This window comes from Dicentrarchus labrax, unplaced genomic scaffold (genome assembly GCF_905237075.1).
Source record: "Dicentrarchus labrax unplaced genomic scaffold, dlabrax2021, whole genome shotgun sequence".
NCBI classification, from domain to species: Eukaryota; Metazoa; Chordata; class Actinopteri; family Moronidae; genus Dicentrarchus; species Dicentrarchus labrax.
The window spans coordinates 6,276,305-6,296,827 of NW_026136720.1; the positions used below are offsets into that span (position 1 = coordinate 6,276,305).

The window sequence follows — 20,523 nt, forward strand, 5'->3', positions numbered from 1 at the left end:
GGAGAAGAGTTTGTACTGTATTCTACTACCTTTAACCTTTCCAAATAATCAACCCAACATTAAAACAGGCAAAGTATGAAAGTTTTTCTTTGTATGCTTGTTTAGTCATCTTTGTGTTTTTTTTGGGGAATCTAATTTGTTCAAAGCAGCAAATAAACTATATATGTGTGAGAAGCTCCATGAGCCTGGGTTAATGGCAGCTGGCCAAATGTACTGAACTGAGAACAAAGGCAGAAAATACATTCAAACTCCCAGGAGAACGTAGCAATATAGAGCACCAGTGGTTTAACCTGGAATGAACCAGCTCCAGCAAATTATAGCTCCACAACCTGTGTATGCAATACACTTGTCTGCACAAAACCTCAACTTCAGTACACATAGAGACTCACCCATCTCAAAATCTAAACATCTTTTCCCCCAAACTGAGTTATTTCTGTTTGAGTGGAACAACGGAGCAAAGCCTGATTTGTCGAGGCCCTCTGCCTTTGGTCGGGTTTGACCTAACTGGAACCAGTTTAGAGATGGGTGACTGACCTTGGGCCCTGTACTCCTCACTTACTGGTCTGGACTCTGCTTCTGCTGTGTTTACTTTGGTGTTTCATTTAGAGGGACATATTTAGAGATGGAGCAGACCTGTTATTTCATTGGCAGAAGCTGACATTGGGACTGGCTGTCTGATGCAATAGCTACCCTGTGTGTGTGAATATGTGTGAATATGTGTGAATATGTGTGAATATGTGTGTGTCCTCCCACAGGGGCTAAACCAGGTCAAATCTGGAGTGTGGACTGTGGTGAGAGTGACACACATTGAGTTTGGAGTAACACGTTGTTGTGTTTGGAGCAGCGCAACCATCAACAGGAAGTGTAACCACAGTGATCCACTATAGTGACTAACTTCAGACTGTAGCAAACTGAACACTTCATCACTCCATCTCTTGGGAAGCAACAGCAACTGCCTCAACTTGTATCTCCATCTGTGTACATCCCAGGTTACCATGACGATCAATGAGGGGGATAAATTGTTTGTTTGTGAGGAATTACATGGCTTATAACACACAAAAACACACAGATTACAACTATGACTGAAATCCATTTTATTTGTTTTACTTTAATGACATGTGTTTGTTGCTGCTGTCTGTCAGTGAGTTAAGGTAGCTTATATGACACTATGTATGCCCGTATCATATATCATATATAAACAACATGGCTTATGAGCTACACTATAAGCAATAAAATCAAGCCTTGATTCCATCCAGTCATCCTGTGTAAGAATACACCAGCATCTAATAGTCCAACAACATCTGTGAAGCATTAAACTACACTTTAACTGAACAGGGCTGACTGGGGCAATTAAGGAGGTGGAATTAGCTATTGATTCATGATTTAAAATCCTTTCTCCACCAAGGTCGGAGCTAGACACAGACAAACTACTTACAGCAAAGTCACTGCATGGAGGAGATGAAATGGCCTTTATAGAAACCAGACTGCAGATATGCAGCTTGTTTGATGAAGAAATTTGATGGTCTGGTTAAATGTTTAACCCCTGGGTTCAAAGCTCGGCAGCCTCTGCTACATTTACCATTTTGTGTTTTTTAAAATATACATGGCATGTAATTGCAACATCCCTGATTCAATGCTGACTGGGGACCTCTGTTGCATGTAATCTCTCTCCTTTGGTATGCCATCTGTCCCTACTGTCAACTACTGAATAAAGGCAACAATGCAAAAAAGAGGAAAGAAAATGTATAAGGCAAGTTGCTATTTGGCTCCTACCCCCTGGTGTGGCTTTGCATGAATCTGTTTTGAAGAGCTAGAAAACACAGCTGATACGAGCCCTTAAAACAGAATACGACCTCTAATGAGTCAAGCAAACATAAAGTTGATAGTTCAGTTTAGATAACCAGCTCACGAGGGAAAAAGAAATTGTGTTTGCCTACAGCTTGAGCAATCTTTGGTCGTAGTCTATTTGCTTGAATGTTGAATATTTCATCCTGCAGATATCTTTAAGCTGCAGGGTTAAAGACTTCAAGCTGTTACAAGCAGTTAGAAGAGAGTTAGCTCTGTGCTATAAACCAATCTCAACCACAGCAAAGACAAATGTACTTAAGAGCATTAGTTTAAAAAAAAGGCAGTCATTACTACTTACTGTGTATAGCTCATTAAGGACCTTCATTAAGTCTTCCTGGAGCTGAAAGGCTATTTCCTTGCTCTGAAAAGAAACACAGAAGAAGAAAATGATGAGATCGTGACAGCAAATCAGTAATTTGACAGGGTAAAATACACAAAGAATATGTCCCAACACAAATGATAGACAATACAAACCAACACAGTGGCACCATGCTGTCAGTCCTGTCTGCCAAGTTGAATTTCCATTATAAATCCCTGCAGCAGCTACTTTTATTGAAGTGAAACCTGACAACAAATGCACACCACTTACTGTATTTTAGGTATTATATGAATGGTGTACAACGACCAGACATTGACCCATGGTTTGAATGATACAAACCCAAAACAGAACAGTGGATTTATCATCCTGTGTCAAATACAGGGTTTCTGTGTGAAAGTGGTATCAATGTCACCGCGGCTTTTCCACTCAAATCGTCGAACACAGCTTGAGTTTCACCGTCCACATGCTCAACACATTATCTAGCTTCTACGCCTCAATGTGAAAGATTTTTCCCAAATATGTTAACTCAATCAGCCATGCCACAAGGCTGAGTCAGTAACACTATCACACACACACACACATTAATACATCTCACGGTAGTGGGATACAGTTTAACAGTAATGCCGTGATGGATTTAGAGGGGCTTTCACTATTAATTTAACTATGGAGCTCCCATATTTCCTTCACACTGACTCATATACTGTATCACATGTTTATGAGATTATGAGTCATGACAATGAATTTTTGATCTCTCTACTACAGTTGATACCACGCGCTGCTACCTGGATGATGTTACAGCCTTGGCCCGCACTCCAGGTCTTTCTTTAACCCAATTATGCTCAGACAAATCTCATTCTGGGAGCCGCTCCCTCCAAAAGGCTATAAGAGGGTTCTGAGTAGGTATTGAACCACCTACAGTAGTGGGTTAGAGTGGTGATTTACTTCTGATCAAGAATGGAGTGCATTGCAGATTTCTTAAAGGGCAATGATGGTCAAAAACAAATTAAAGCTACAACTGCAATTGCTAATTATTAAAAGCACACCGTGGAGGTTGTGACCAATAGAAATAGTAGAGTGCTATGGAGTGAGGTTTTATATATGGGTCCCTATTTTTTTTATCATGCATGAGCACAAAGCAGCTGGTTTCAAGCTATTATGTTGGTCGTTTGAAAGCTAGAAACAAAGGATATAAACAATTAAAAATAAACAAGGAATTAAAAAATAAAGTTGGCTACGGAAATGTTTTCTAAGGAAGGAAATGCCTTCATCACATTTGTTAGACCTCCTGAAATACACAATGTGTTTCTGGTGTAAAATACCATTGTTTATTTACAAGAAAACTCTTTAAACACTTTAAAAGATGCTGTTGTACACATATTTAGTGCACAAGTGTGGAAAAACATGGAGGATTTAAACATTTTTTTAAAGTAGATTCTAAAATATGCATTAAATAGGATTTATGGGGATTTCTGAGCCATGTTTTTATACTTGTTGCAATTCCAGAATTTGTGAGCAGTCTGTCTGCTGGTATTAGCTGCAGGGTCTGGAGCATATGCTGAGGTAATCTGAAGCAAACCAGCTAACAGCAGGGCCAAAAAATTCCAAGCACACATTTCTTTGTTACATTGCTTGCATTTGGTTGTATATAAACTGTTTTCAAAAATCTAGTAACTACTAAAATCTTGAAGTAGTCTTTATGGCAATAATACCCTAACACTGAACAATGTATGGGATTTCCTGACTTGAGATTAGATGAGTCACACCTGCTCTGTGGCCTCATGTGGGTGTTGGCAACAGATAAGAAGCTCATTGAGGTCACACACCTCATTGAATCAGATGAGTTTACAAATATGTTCATTCTGACACACAATGAGACCAATTTTCAGTTCTGCTGAACTCTTAAAATGCAACAGACCAAGACAGAAGGAATCTTGTAAAAACCTGTGTGCACAAACGCTCACTGTTGGTCTTCACCAGTGGCTCACAGGTAAAGCTGCACAATGTCCAAGTATATGAATAGACAGCAAAGAGGATTAAACTCTCAGTTAGCGGGTGCCCGGCTGGTGTCTGAAATAAGAGTGTCATGCTGGGTGACCTGACCGATTGGCAACATTTTCCCAACCATCACCTTGTCTGTCAGTTCCCTGATTTGTAGTTCTTAGCTAATCAGAGGAAAAACCGCCTGTAAGCCTGGATAACCAGAGCTTTAGAAGAGTCAAACCCTAACTCCGGTGTGTTTGAGAATGGAGTTTAGATAAGGAGCTACAGAAAGGTCTTTTTGGTAAATTATAGATTGATCTTGTCCTTCAGTTCATGCTAGATCTGTAATTGTATCTTGCAAAAGATGACAGAACCATATCTTAAGTTAACTACCTATCAATTGTAGATTATTACATATTACAAAGATAGTAAAGACACAGGCCTTTACCTGTGGGAAACTCCATTAGCAACAGTTGGTTCAGAGGACAGAACCTTTGACTATCTGTCAGATCTAACACTTGTCAGCTCTTCTCCATTGAGAAGACTGGGAAGTGATCCAGAGCTCAATGAAAAGCCTTCTCAGTGATCACATGAGCCGGAGAAAGCGTGGGTGAGAGAGAGAGAGAGAGAGAAGCAAAGACAGAGATGAAAGTAAAGGGGCATTGCATTCAAGACATGATTATAGGGCTTTCACCAGAAAAGCTACACCTAACATACAGAAATGCTTTTAATAACTCTAAGATAATCTCTCCTTTGAAAGTGTCGCCAAAAGTAACACGGACAGCGTATACCTCAAATCACCAGCAATACGGGCTGTTTACTAAATGCTGTGTTGTGTAACTGATGTTGTTGATTTAATTTATGCAACTTAATCCCTTTCATTTTAAAGGAATCTCAGTTGGGGTGGGGTGGGGGGGTTGCTATTTGGTCTAAATTCATTAAAAAGATCCTACAAATGGGTTTCCCCTTTTAAGCTCATACCATCTGAATTCCAACCACATTAGAAAGATGAAACAACCCCAAAGAGGAGAAACCAAGTCAGCCTTTAGGGAGTGGTGGGTTTCATATTGCCACTGACATAAATCATGGGATAGAGATGGCAGTTGTATACCCCGGAGGGCCCATGCGTGTGTGGCACTCAGCATAGATCTGAGTGCCTTGTCACTATAACACAGAGCCACAGTTAAGGTACACAGTAGAAAGTCTGACAAAGTATTAGCTGATATTAGCTTCTGTAAAAAAAAACAAGCTTTGACCAGGTTACATAGATGTGCAATCTTTTATTTGAATGTCAGTCATTTGTTTAACTTGCAAGAGTGAGATGAGAAGATCAATGTGAGTCTAGTGTTTCTGCATTGAGTACAGAGCTGGAATCAGGAAGTTTACACAATGTGTCTAGCAGCTTCTATGGTTTCTCCTATAAGCTTAGAAGGCGAGCGGTGGTCAGCTGGCATTCTGTAACTTCACTGTAGTCCCACACACTGGTCCTTAAAGTAATTCATTTGTGAAAACCAAACACCTGGTGCAGGCTTCATCTCGGCCGTAAAAGCATAATAGGCCTTTTTCACAGAAGATATTTTGAATGGGCTTCGTCCTATTCAAGCGCCCCCAGTAAGTCACGACAGTGTGGCAGTGAGCCAGCATGAACAAGACCAGGACCCTGAAACTGAAGCAGCTAAATGTAATTCAGACATCATCCATTTCATTATTTATACCTGTGCTTTTCCTAGCATGAAATGTCAAAATACCTTCTATAAGAAATGCTTATTGTAAAATAAATACTATGCAGCACATCCTTTGCCTGTGGAAAAGTTCAAAACTGCCTCAAGCTTTGGGAAATTCACCTTGTAGCAGCAGCCACAGAATGTGACTTCCATAAATAAAACAGGGCAGAGTAAAACAAAGAGCCGGTTGTATGAATAATGAAAACTGAATACATGTGATAAGATCTGTCCAAGCATAAAGAAAGAAAAAGAGGTCCACTACTTGACTCGAGCCAAAATGGGATGTTTTCTAAAAGAATTGTGGCTGTAGTTGTTTAAAAAAGTGACCACAATGCAGCAGTGAAGAAATAAATGCACATGCCAAACGGCAAACCGGTCAACTGGAGGATGTTGACGAACACACCAGGGCCACTCTGGGTCCTCCTCTGCTGTTACACCTCACGGCATGAGGCCTGAACATACAAGGAAATAAAAACACTGGTCTTTGATGTGCTGGAAGGATGACAACAGTACAGCTGTCTCCTCGAAACTGTGAGGGAGCCCACGTAACATGGGGGACTTCTCTGTTGTTTGTGCCTCGTTACTGAAGCTCTGCTGAGATCAAAGGCTCAGGGAAGCTTTAATTAGAGGGTGAGCGGTGTCTCAGGTCTCCTATGAACCGGGACCTCCCACCAGTCAGCAGTTTGTCTGCACAGTGTCACCTGATCTACTGAGAAATTGCATTGCAGAACTTTAAAGGGGCGACTATTACACAATGTGGTTAGATATTGCAGATTCCACAGCAATATTGATGCAGGTGGAGCGTGGGGGTACACTACCCTGCGTATTGTGAGGATTTGGCAAAGTGTCTTCGGAGTTACACTACAAAATTGAAATCAGCATTGAAGGTAGTCTATCATTATGATCATCAAAGTATGTTGAGTCAGTGGAGTAACATCTGAAAAATGTCTGTTTCACATCTGGCCTCATTAGTAGAACCATAAGCCTTTAAACACTATCAAAAGGAAATGACTGCTGCAGCTTCCTGTTTGTGTGGCTGGGGGTTCGGGTGAGTATTTAAAGACCACGCCCCCATACAATCAGATGAAACTACCGCCATCAAGACATGTTAATTACTTTGAGAACGAATAAACGAGCCTCACTTTTCCTTTTCAAATCGGGGTTGGATGAATTGGGCTATTGCAGTAAAGCGGAGCAAAAAATAAAGAAAGAGAGGAGAATCAGAGATAGAAAAAGTTGCACAAGCTAAACTGACACAAAGGCACTCCTCTGAAGAAAAGCCACTTTGTAATTTAGGCCTGTGGTGAGTTCATGTGTCTCCTGCAGCATAGGAGCTCATAATCTTCTAGGGAGTTGTCGTCTTTGTGGTGGAAAAGGCAGCAGAAGCCCGGTTTCAGCCATGAAGCCACAGTCTTCAGATGGGAGAGTGAAGGCATACTGATCTGAAACTGTGGTGACCAAGGTTCCTCTGCTCTAATTCACAAAACTAAACCACAGGAGCCCAACAGAATTTCAACCCATCAAACGCAAAGCTGAATATATACTGTATATCTTGCCACTAAATATACATGTTGTCAAATGAATGGGTTAATTGAAAGTGAACGAATGTTTATGTAACATGAGTGACTGGAGACACTGCTGCCCGATTTGACCGCCATGAAAAATCTGGATTGTGTTAGTGGTGAGTTCAAACTTCTGCTTTTGTTGATCAAAGAAAAGTCACATCTGACCTCCTCTAGTAGAGGTCAAACATCAGTACAGTAGAAAGTTAAAAAGGAAAAAAAAAGGGTGTAACAGAGACAAGGAAATGGTGATATAGAAAAGTACATTACTGTATTCACGATTGAAAGTGAATTTGTGTTAAACCTACTAATAAAGATCGAAATGAGTGCGTCAATCGGTACGGCCTGTAAACGTAGAAATGTTTAATTTAACCATAAGGAAGTATCTGTTATATCCTTCATTTCTCATGACTTCCTGTGCCAATTTTTTATTCGTCGGCAATTTTATTTGAAATAGCTATTGTCTGATTTCTTTTCCGTCTGTTCAATTTTCTTTTTCCCTTTCAGTCTAAACACCTAAAATCCAAGTTTTTTTCCCCCTCTCCAACCACAAATCACCCCTGTTTTCAACCATATTGGGAAATAACCTCAAACATGACATCATACCTACTGTGTGACATTACATGCTGTCCATTGTGGTTCTGGTGGCCATAAGGAAATCAAAATAATCACCACTATAATAAGGCATTCATTTCAGTTCAATCGAACATATTTAGCTTCAGTGTGATCATAGCCTGTGTGTATTTTCCACCCTCACCTTCTTGAGTAGCCGTGTGGAGTCCTCGCTGATCTGCATGAACCTCATGATGACATTGTTGAGGTAGATGTCGCTCAGTGTGGCGTGGTCCTTACTCTCCCTCCTCACCTGGTTCAGAAGCAGGTACCAACAGTTGACTGGGGACAGCAGGTTCTGGTCTTTCCTAAATAAACCAGGGAAACAGGCAGAAGTCAGATCAGTTGTCAAAGATTCATGAGGAAAAATGAAATCCTAACCTTGTGTCTCATTTACTAAATGTTACTAGTCATAATTAGAAAGAGAAAGTTGGTTGTGAAATAGTTGTGTAGGATGTTTTATGGCTCAGCATTTTCTTCGACACATTATTAAGTTAAATGTAGGGCATTAATAAACAAGAACACATGACTTAAAATCACCCCGTAGTTTGACAGTGTTGCAGAGACGAGCAAGCAGGCATGTACCTGTAAGTACCTGTGCACCATGTGTTTATGGTTTGCATTTCAGAGCATTTCAACATTTTCCTGCGTGGCTGTATCCAATGTCAATGTCACAGCCCTAATTCCTTTAGACGGTGTTTGTCATTTTCACGACGAGATTGTGGCAGGTCCTCGACTAGCAGGATGTCTACAAACACCTCAGTGCACCAGGACCCGTTATAGAAGCAGAAGAGAGATGCGTCATAGTCGTCCCTTGGTGTTAAATGTCCCATATACTGCTGGTTTGGGCCTAAAAAGCTCTCTATATATTACATGGACTGCGCAGTTAGGTTGGAAATACTTTGTATCAGTGACATTTCTGGGGCAGAACTCTTGCAATGCTCTGAGCCAAGCTGACTTCCTACAACCAGGGAAGAGTGTGTCACGGGCTTTAAATACACTTAGTGGAATGAAGTTGGAGAAGCCATCGATGTATTTTAAGTAAAGTTGAAAAGTAGAGTTGCATATGAACTGTGACAGCAGAAGACAGACCAGCAAGGAAGAGAGATTGCAGCAAAGGGGAAAGATAGAGATCTGAGTGCACAAAAAAAAAAGCTAAAGCGTAAAATAGTAGAGCCTGAGAGCTGTTTCCTGTGCTGTGTGCTGGCTGCTTCCAAGCTAACTGTAGGACATTGTCCAGGCCAGAGCAAGCTGGGGCCCTGCATAAGCACTGGCCTGCAGGCTGACTTCCTCTGGTTTAATCTATAACACTCCCCTTGCCTGCTACAAGCAGCACAGAATATGAGTGTGTGTGTGTTTGGGAAAGGTTTTGTGGTTGGGTCTGGGGTCAAGTCTTGCAGGAACCATATGGAGACTCGCCTCTGCTCTGCCCTCACAAAGCTAGTTTGCATAGACAGGCAGCACTTGTCAACACAACAGGTGAAACTCTGCACTCGGCAAGTGACCCAGCCCTGATCCAGCCTTCAGCCTGCACAACATCTGCTGCAAGAGCAAAAAACCAAGCATTTCTCCAAATGAATAACTGATACAAACATTCCAACCGGCTGAAATGTTCCCTGGGACTCTGCAAAAACAGGAAGCAAAATACATTTGATAAAGGCAGAGCCAAACATGCTGACGTGAAAAACATCCGACAGCATTCAACAGCACAGTCGTTTTTCAAAGACACCAGGAAAACTGTGAAAGAAAGAAAAAAATGATTTCACTAAAAGCTGTGTGATGTACCGGTGCCACATGCCCGGGCTGCAGGACACAGCACACGTGCAAAGGAAGAGAAAGCTAGAAAAAGAGAAAATAAGTGAAGCGGCCCCAGAGTTAAAGCAGCAGGACTGCTGGACAGCATCACACGCGGACACACTGTCAAAGAGCAATTACTATAAATCCTTTCTGCATTATGCATCAGCAGAGTGCAATACTTCCATTCTATGACACTGAATTTAGATTTGTGAAGACGGCACGTGGGTGTGTGTGTGTGTATGACTATTAATTCATGCTGACTTTTGCATGTGCAGTTGCATAATGTACAGGTGGCCACTGACATGAAGCTGGATGTAGTACATCATAGGCCCCTGCAGAGGTGTATGTCCCTCTGTCCATCTGTGACCATTGTGTCCCAGTTGTGGAAAAAATAAAGCTAATTTGATTGGAGATGCAAAAGTAGCTTATTGGCAGGATTAGCCTGGTAATTTGGGGTCTGGATTTGAATTCCCCGACATTCTCTGCTGCTTGATTCATCCCACCTCATTGCTCAAGAATAGCAGGATTCCTCTCACTGGGAAAAGTTTAACCTAATTCCGCATAACCTGTACATGCACAGGTCTTATAAAAATTCAGTATGTCAACAAAAGGCGCACTATTCTATCATGTCTGTATTTTTTTAATTAAAGGCTACATCAAACACAGAAATTACCAAAAATTCATTAAAATCAGTCAAAGAATAAAACCAATAAGAATAAAAGCAAAATTGAGTCACACAGAAGAGCTCGCAACATTACTCCGGGGGAAGTCGGTGAGTGTACCGATGAGTTCCCACGAACTCATCTACACTTTTTAAAGTGCCTTGTATGTTTGTCAATGGGCTGACCTACTAAATCAAACTGGAGGCCTGCCGTGAAAAGGACAGAACGAGAAAACAAGAGGGGTACTGACACAGGCTGTGACGACAAAATAACCTCTGGGAGTTGCTTACCCCACATAATGGCAGGAAAATCTCTCAATGTCATCGTTTCCCCCTCAGCCAGGGCAGGAATTGGGTCAGACAGACTCACAGAGAGATAGACGGGCCCCAAGTGGCTAAAACACAGGTATGAAAGGGGAAACTAATGTCCAGGAGAGGCAGGAAGGGAGATAAGTCAAAAAAATAACTCATTAGCAACTTGCTGCCTCCTATCGAAGCGTGTATATGTGCGTGTTCTGTCCATTCATGCAGCCTAAATCACTGAGTCAATGTCAACATGCTTGCATTCTGATACAGTATCAGGATGCTGATAATGAAGCACAGTTAGCAAATACGTATGCACTATGCAGCATTGAAACAGGAGCCCTTAAAAGCATCAAAGGCAAAATGGAAATGTCCAGTGCAGTACTGATAACATCTTTCATTAATTAACTGCGCCCTTTATAGCCGAATCACAGTGACTGTCATTCACCTGTTATGTATGGATACAACTGCTACTAAAGCAAAGTGATCACTGAAACTGAAATTTGGACAAAGTCTATCAGACCAGGATGCAAAAACCTAATTAATTATTCTGGTTCTGTGAATTCTCAAATGGTGTTAATTGCCAAATCTCAAATGAGAATGTTATAAACAATTTTCTCCTTTTTGCCACTCAAGCTGCATGCACTGCAGATATAAAAAATGTTATGCAGCTGCAGCATGTTCTACACCTTCTTTTCATCCTCACAGACAAAGAGAGGAAGTCCCTTAACGAGAAACTTAATTCTTGATAAAAGCCTTTTTTAAGATGATCCCAGATGTGGCTTTGGCATTCTAAATAATTCAATGATTCCTCTGCTCACCATCTCCATATCCCTCCCAGAACAAACATTACATAATACAGTATCTGGTTTGTGCATGTGTGTGCATTAGTGTGTGTTTAAGAAAGAGCAAGAGAGATATAAGAGAATGTTTGCCCATATTTGTTCGTGTGTGTGTGTCTGTGTGTGTTCTGCAAACAGCTACTGAGACACAAATGGACTAGGCAGACAGGACTGAATGGCTCTCCTACAGACTGTCGCTGTGGGCTGGACACTGGGATGTGGGTCTGTTGTTTTGATTTCTAACAGGAAGGAAAAAGGAAGACACTCATGCAACTACTTTTTCCTTATGGTCATTAATGGCCATTTAATGTCCAAACCACAGATGCATCTGATACAATCACTAGCGGTCACTGTCTTTTCTGCTGGAGAACTGCCTGACATCCTGGAAACTATAAGCTGGAAATGTTTTCAAGAACCCATTGTCAAACAGCTCACAGAGACATGTTTGCTGTTTTGACCAACATAATGCATCACATTGAACAGCATGTGTGCTGTAGAGTTTCCTAACTCGACTTTATAACACCTAGTTAAATACTTAGTTGTACTCTTTGCGGCTTTTTCCATTACTGTGCACTGCATTCACTTCTGGTGGCAATGAAGCTGAAAAAACTCACAGCAGAAACACACAAAGCTCTGTTCATATATATTTCTGGAGCAAACGAACAATGTTTTATATTGTGCAATTGTCATGCAGTGAAAAATGCCAATGATAAATGTAGGTTAATACATGTTACTTAAACGAAGGAGTGCCTTTGAATGTCTTTGCAGCTGTTTAAATGGGTCTTGGTAAATAAGTGGATATTTTCAGCATGTGTTTAGACTGGGTAGATAATCATATGCAAAAATGTCAATAAGAAAATAAATAAACCTTCTGCATTATTACCTCTTATGTCATATTTAACAATGTATCACTGTGAAAAAATAAGTTCTTACAATCATAAAAAACCTAGTAGAGCTAAACTCAGTAGTATTTATTTTTTTCAGGAGACCATCACTCTTGGCAGGAATCTGTTTGTTAATCTGATTAAAAAGGTGTTATAAATAAAAATAAGAATATCAATGTGAATATGAATCTCGACTGTGTCATGTTGAATGTGTATGTATATTTAAAAACATACATTTTTACTTTATATCCAGCCATCCTCCACTGCTTTCTTGCCACCACTTTAGTCAGACTCAGAAGTAAAGCTCGACACAGGGCACTTCCCCTGAAGCAAAATGGATTTCTCTCCAGCAGTGAGCTGCTGCAAAACTCCCACAGGTGGCACAAAGTCTTTGCTAACTTTATCTCACTCCTGTGGAGGATTCTGCACCAAACCCCTGATGTGCCAAAACTTTTTCCTCGCTCTAAAGAGCGTGAGCTAGAAGCAGATTTAAACCTGTAGAAGATACACATTGGAGCTGCAAGGCCAGTCTCCTATAGAGATACCTCCAGCTTGGTAATGAATACCAACAAACACAAATAACAATGTTTGCAGCTTGGTGATTATGTCTGTGTAGCTTCACTAGCAACATGGCCTGTACAACGTAACGTTAATGGGTTTTTTCACTTTCACAGCAGGGCCTTATCGGGAAAGGGAGTAAGAAATCGACTTGCCTATAGTCAATTTTTACTTGCCCTTACACAAATTGTTTTATTTTCTAGTGCTTATCTAATAACAACAACAAAGATCCCCTTAGCTGCCATGCAAGCAATATGCTGAGATGTGAGATGCAAAGTCCGCAATAGACAGTTGAGTGAGTTACATAAACTTTGTCTTTACCTGCAACCATTTTCTCACTAGTACCTGATTGGTACTGCACATGCTCTCAACAGAGATGAGATGAAAGTGAGATGGCTCACTCCTTAGCTACTTAGTCATGATCTCCGGAAACAAATATGTATTTAATTCTTTTTACTAGAGTTGTTAAGCCCGACATGGCATTGTACTTGCCACGAGCAGGCGGGCAATCCTTACCACTGAGCCCTGGGGTGGGGCCATGGAGGGATAACATCAAGCTGAGCATTCCAAATTTCAAAAGGAGAAAGGGGAGAAATTGTCTTCCAAACAAACTAAACATGTCACATATGTTAATGCACTCTTGTTAAAATGACACCTTATTAACTTGTCTCAACATCAGTTTTGTAAACCAGATTTATATATGCAGCTCCACTGACAGCCACAGCAGTGGCCCCCTTTTGAATGCAGCCTGTCTAGACTAATTACCCACAGATTTAGCTGCTCATTTTAATGTTACTGTAGCATTTGTGGCTCTGCCAAGCTGACCTGTCATATGAATAGTGGCTTAAGGCTACAGACAGAATAAAAAGGCACTTTTTCACACCCCAGACAAGTCTGTCCAATGAAAACAACCTAGAGAATATGGAGACACAAATGCCTTACTGTACGTGTGTTGTTTATGTGAATACAAAAATATAAGCCACATGATTTAAAACCCACAGTAAGTTTTTTAATGTTATTCAGACGTCTTGTATTTACTTATGAAATATGCTCCTAGGCACTTGCCAAATGTTTAACCTGTGAATGAAGTGACCAGACTGTACATCACACGATGAAAACCACAGAGCGCCATACCAGAGTCCCTTCGCCAGTTACACACAGAGGCACACACAGCTGCTAGAGTCATTGTAGCTTCAGACAGAGAGCAGGGGCTATTTGCGGATGGCGAGGACAAACATGTTTTATTTTCGTTCCCACCACAAGTTCAAACAATATGCTAATGTCTGCTTTTTCCAAGAGCAGGCTCCTACGGTGTAATAAGGCCAAAAACTACAGCACACTTAACTGTGTCAAGATCCTCAAAAAGGCTCTGAGTCAAACTGTGATGCAAAACCAAGATAGAGGGAGGGGTGAGGGAGGGAGGGAGACAGAGGGAGAAAGAAGAGACAGATAAGAGAGGAAACGTGACACACTTCATCTCAACAATTTGATGAAGAACGTAATTTCATTAGATTTTTTTATATGTACCTCCACAGCTAGGATAAGACCAAATTAAATGCACGTCGCAAAATAAAAAGGGTTTCATAGAACAATACTTATTTTCTTCAAACAAAGACTAAAACAAAGAAAAATGTTGCTTTTGTATCGGTTTAGAATTTTTTTTTTATATATAGATCCTTATATTTGTATTTCACATATTTAACACCTTTTCAGTCATGCCTGTGAGAAAGTTCAGTGGATTGCATACCACATTGTGTATATTAACAAAGTCAGAGAAAGCCTTTTCCCCCAGAGCAACTCTACCGCACTGTACAAAACTGTACAAAACTGTACAATATACAAACAGCACATAATATAAGATATAAGCTACATTAGTGTGACATGATGGGCTTAAGTCCCAATGTAAACGTTTCATACATGTGAAACAAAGACACATTTAATTTGTTGTGAATGGGGATTTTTTAAATAGCAAGCAATAGTTTGGATGGATGAATTTCTCATGCAGGAGAGGGAAAGATAGGACTAAGAAAAAGACGGAGGTCCAGCACTAGAATTTCAGGGGGACATGAAAAATAAATATGAGAATGATTGTAAGATAATTGACATAAATGAAAAGAAAGCATCACCACTGTGATGCTTCCTGTCTTCATTTGAAATGAAGATTGATATAGCTCATTAGCACAGCAATGCAATCCCTTTAGAGCATACAGATCCTTTCAACATTACATTGAAATCTATGATGACTTCTACTCCCAAGATAATAGTACTAAAAAATAAAGTAGACCAACAGACTAAGAATGAGTTATTCCTTATTCTCATGCCCATATATGAACCCAGATTAAATCATTAACAGGTTGAGCAGAGACAAACATTAAGACAGTGTCTCCTCACTTGTACTGCTGGTGGTCCTTGGTGCTGCGCGTCTTTGCCATGAAGCGTTCAGCCAGTTTCTCTAGGTTTCTGGAGTATTCCATCTCGATCTCTGCCTTCTTCCTGAAGAAGTCCTGGAGGTCCTGCAACAGCTGGACCCTCATCTCCGTCTGTTGGTCCAGACATTTCTGCTGCTCCACCAACTGGGCCCGAATCTCTGAGGAGACCAAGGAAGAGAACAAACAGATTAGGATGGAATCAGAGCCTGAAATGAGCAGTCACAGCGACAAGAACTCTAGGTTTACATGAGAAAGACAGTGTCTATCTTTACAGTAAGGTCTACTCTCTGTTGTTTCACAGTGGCATTTGTTTCACAAGGAAACCATCTTCGACCAAGCATGAGTACTGTCGTAAAAGACACCAGCACACAAAAATCAGAGTTTCATGTTATAGTTTGGCCAACTCACATAAACTAGCTTCAGATGATTACATTTGACTCTTAGCATCAGTTATATTTGCAACACTTTTTCACGTCTTAAAATCTTTAAAAACTATCAACTAAAGAATCAACATGGCGATTACAGTACAGGTTACAGTATAGCACATGATCACATTAGTAGTACAGAACAAACCGATGCAGTTTATTAACCTATAGTTTCGGTTCTTCTGAATGCTTGTAGAGATGTGAGATTGGCAAAACTGGTCTCAGGTGTTTCATTTAGGCTGAAAATAACTCCAGGATGAATGGAACCTGATTCCCATTACACCCCAGAGTTACAGCACAGAGCAGCCCCCCACCCCCAAACACACACACACACACCCTCATCAGTGTCTGTGACTGAAAACCCAAGCCACTTCAGAAAGCAGAGGAGCAACAGCAGGCCTCGCTAAAACAAGTTGTATGTGCAGGTAAATTACCCTCTGAGGTCCTCTCTGAGGATTCAAGCCTGTCAGAGCGGCCCTCATTTAAATTTAACATCCTCAACAGGACAACTGGGATCTCTCTCACACACACACACACACGCACACGCACACGCACACGCACACACGCACACACGCACACACGACACACACACACAAATTGTTTCCTCTGTGTGTCCTCCCTGGCCAGGGCCATGTATAATGGATTTCTCCTAATGGAAGGTAGCCTCGGCCAGACAACTTCAGCAGAGTAAACAGATTAATGAGGTGATTTAAAGCCACGCAGACACCAACAGAGACGGGCACAGAGTGATCCCTCATATTAAAAGGAAACAAACACTAAGGCTGCAACATGCCTGCGCAAATTATTTGTACAACTCACTGGACTGGGTGTCATTATAAAAGGTAACAGCTTGCAAGGTCTCACTGGCTGTTTCCTAGCACTATATATAAAGATAGAAAATAACAATAATAAGATCAGCTGAACAGGACACAGATAATTGTTTCAGGGCAAATTTTAATGTGCATCATATTGTCCCCACTTAATGTGGCAATGACAATTTAAACACTAATATATTTAAATAAAGTACTCAACAAGCAACAAGCACATCACAAATAGCTACTTCTGATCTGGTTGAGTTTGATATGTAATTCTCAGGTCATAAAAGGTGCTTAAACCATTGCTTATGAAGCCATTCTTGGTTAGGTTTAGCTGTGTGGCACTGTCATCCTGGAATATAGGAACACTGTGGCAAAATAGTGTCTGCACCAGAACATATTCTGTCTTTTAATCATATTACCTGTTATTTATAACAAAAATTGGGAGAGGGAGCTGCCAGTGAAAGTCCAAAAACGTAAATGGACAAGATGAATTGATTTGGATGCTACATGAAGACTTTAGTGATCTGTTATTTCAGCAGCTACTGATTTGACCCTCGAGAGTTGGATTTCTGGGGGGGGGGCAGAAGGGCTTGTGCAGATAGAGTCAGATAAAAACACTGTTCAGGGTGTGATGAAAATGGAATGTCACAGGGATAGAGAAATATTTCACAACAAATACACGAAAACAACATTTTGCCTGATATTCTATAACTTTAGTCAGTACAGATTGAATTTATATAACAGAAAACGTACTGTGCACTCTTAGACACACAGTACTGTATTCTGTAGAACTAATGAATTATAAATCTGTGTCAATCTGATCCCAGCTGTCTGGATCACTAGCTGATCAGCCACCATGATCTTTCCACTGTGAGATATGCAGCACTGTTAGGCGTCTTTACTTCCAAGTTAATGTCAGCAAGTTTCAATTTGTTTCGTTGGTTTCTTGCGGGAATACAAATGGTGATCGGAACACTACAGATTATGTCATTGTCTAAAATATAGACATATTTTGTACATGTTGCAACTTACTGTATGTGATCTGCTTGTGTAACAGTGATTTACTGTAGTTACTGCAACATTAAAAAAAACTTTTTCTATGTGCAGTTGCTCTTCTACATTGTATGCCTCCCTCTTTGTGGGAATATCACTTACTGACTGTAAATATCTGTTTATTTCCATGAGAAACTCAGCTGTTGTAGTCAACACCCTTGAACTAGAGACTAAACTAAACCAGAACTAGGAGAATTGAAACAGTTAAAACATATGCTTGGCCAAGGGTATGAATATGGCCAACCTGCAGCTCAATGAATTTTCTCATTAATATGGAAGTAAAGTGGACTCAAACAGAGATAAGTATTTGACAAGACAATCAGACAATAAATGCTGTTGTAAGAAAAGCCAAAAGATCCCTAAGAGCCTTTATGGCATACCATCAATAGTTCAGTACATCAAGTTACTTAAAATGGCCAATCAACTGCTGACTCAATCAGATTCCAGTCAAAGAGGAGAGCAGCATTGGTGTGTATGTGTAAGCGTGTATGGGCACGTGTCCTTAATGCAGTAATCAAATTACCAACAGGCTCCGCTCCATTCATCAGCATTAAATCTTCTCACAATCGCGATAAATTAAGGACTTACATTGGGTCTATCAGAAACTGTTGATTATTTTTTGCATTTTCAAGTAGCAGCTCCTTCCTCCTGGCACTCACAAGGAAATAAACCACTTAGATAGAGACAGACCGGACACAAGGGAGGCATTTCAGCAATACTAAATCTGAATGAATGCTTATCACAGCAGTTACTCAACCTCAGTGAACCACGACCATCATTAATGTGGACAATGGGATTTCAACAGCAATGCAGAGGCTTGATTGCAATCACAAACTCAAAACTTCAGCATCAAGAATATCAGGCCATTGACAAAACTGGGAGACCACCAATGAGCACTATGATGGAGGTTGGTTTTAAATGTGACTGCATTAAAGTCCACCAGGCCTTTTTGATGAATGGGTAAACCTTGCAATTGCTTCCATCTCCAGAGGATGTGGGGATTAAAACAAAGCTACCATGGCACTGACACAAAGGAGCGTACTGGATCATTTAACACAATTACATTCATGACTGCACATGGAAACTCATTAAATCATTCATTTTCTGAGTCAAACATTGGCCACTGAAGCTGTAGTACCAAGTTGAAGTATAGAGGAATTAATGTTAAAAGCGACCACCTGTCAGAGGAAATTACAGTTTTGTCACTTCCTGAAACTAGGACGTGTTCTGAAAACTCACTTTTAAGTTGAAGAAAATTCAGCTGTGACAACAGAGTCAAACTAGGGACATAACCAGTAAGGCAGATACATGTGTGGAAATGTGCATCGAAACAGAGAAGAAAATAAACTTAAATGTTGTACACGTACACATAAACCATGCAAAACATCTCCCAATGACCCCTGTGTACTTTTGCTTAGGTGTACCCAGGAGAAGCGTGTTTCAGCCCTAACTGAGGGAAGTCAGTCTCACCTCTCAACAACATGGCTGTAATGCACAAAATGGCTGTAATGCACACAATTATTGTTTGCCTGCCAAAACACAGTAAAATAATTCAAATCCAAAGACATTTTCACATGTGAAAGCGCTCTTGGGTCTATTCATCTTAGTGTGGACAGTCTGACAATTACTGCACGAGAAGTTCTCTAATCCCACAGGCAAACATTTCAAATGAATAACTAAGTCCTTTTAGTGTTTGAGGACAGCCAAACGGTTGCCTTTGATCATACCGACACTTCGTATGAACCGCAGGCAATAGGGTTGGGCTATGTTAAAAAATTTTAACTGGCCACCGCCAGTCCAACCACCGGTGATTGCCAATATATTCACACATGCATGTGTGCTGCACCAAGAAAGGAAAGAAAATACATAAAATACCTATTTTCTTAATTACACAGAAAGATACGAATGTACACTATTTGAATTCAAGTTTCTCTCCTTTTAGCAAACTTGTTACTGTAAAATAGCTGCAATAACGCCTTAATTCACCCCAGATAGATGTAACAATATTCTGGCTCTACAGCCTTTTTTCCTCTCACTCGTTCTTCATCTCAGTATGTGTACTGCACCACTGAGCAGCGTCTCTTGTTCTTCAGAGGCAGACCATTAAATTAACCATTAAATAAAATGAAAAAATAAAAATCAGCCAACAAAACCAAAAACAACTGGCAATGGACTCAGCCAGTCACAGATAGCCGTTATATTCGTCCAATCACTCAACCCTAGCAGGCAACAGATGTATGACTGGTTTCCTATGAAACTAACACGACCAGCAAACTGGCACACATGACATCTCGACTTCTTTAAAAATCTAATCATAGTAACCCAAAGTTTTTCTCAAGTTAGATCTGTCATAGTGAGTGTTCCTCTATTATTACATGGTGCATTCCTGTCGTTCTGAGGTCATCAGTATGGTAAACACGTGGAGTGTTCTGTGCCGAGGGATTCGGGTGTGGGGAGGGTGTGAAGGGGGGGGAGGCATCAAAGCCCTCTGTGATCCCTTTCAAACTGGGAAGCTAAGTGGAAATGAGAGCACCTGTGCACTGTGTTGAGAAATGACACTACAGGATACAGAAAGAAACAACAGTGTAATGTTGCAGAGAGATAATAACTGACTGTCACTCAATTTCTCTCTCCGAATCTATCGAGCAGGCAAACAATCTGCCAAGCCCTGCACGTTTTTATAACCATATTCAGGTACATGTTGACAT

The 20,523-nt window shown here is 40.6% G+C and overlaps 1 protein-coding gene across 5 annotated transcripts in view; it reads right to left on the bottom strand.

Annotated features, from left to right (window-relative positions):
• srgap1a (SLIT-ROBO Rho GTPase activating protein 1a) overlaps positions 1-20,523 on the bottom strand; it is an 81,785-nt gene that overhangs the window by 35,584 nt on the left and 25,678 nt on the right. For all 5 annotated transcript variants that reach the window (XM_051382807.1, XM_051382805.1, XM_051382809.1 and 2 more), the window contains exons 2-4: positions 15,482-15,677; positions 8,191-8,353; positions 2,147-2,209 (exon numbers count right to left, since the gene is read on the bottom strand). In XM_051382807.1, coding sequence (XP_051238767.1) covers positions 2,147-2,209; positions 8,191-8,353; positions 15,482-15,677 — 422 coding nt within the window. The remainder of the gene's footprint in view (positions 1-2,146; positions 2,210-8,190; positions 8,354-15,481; positions 15,678-20,523) is intronic.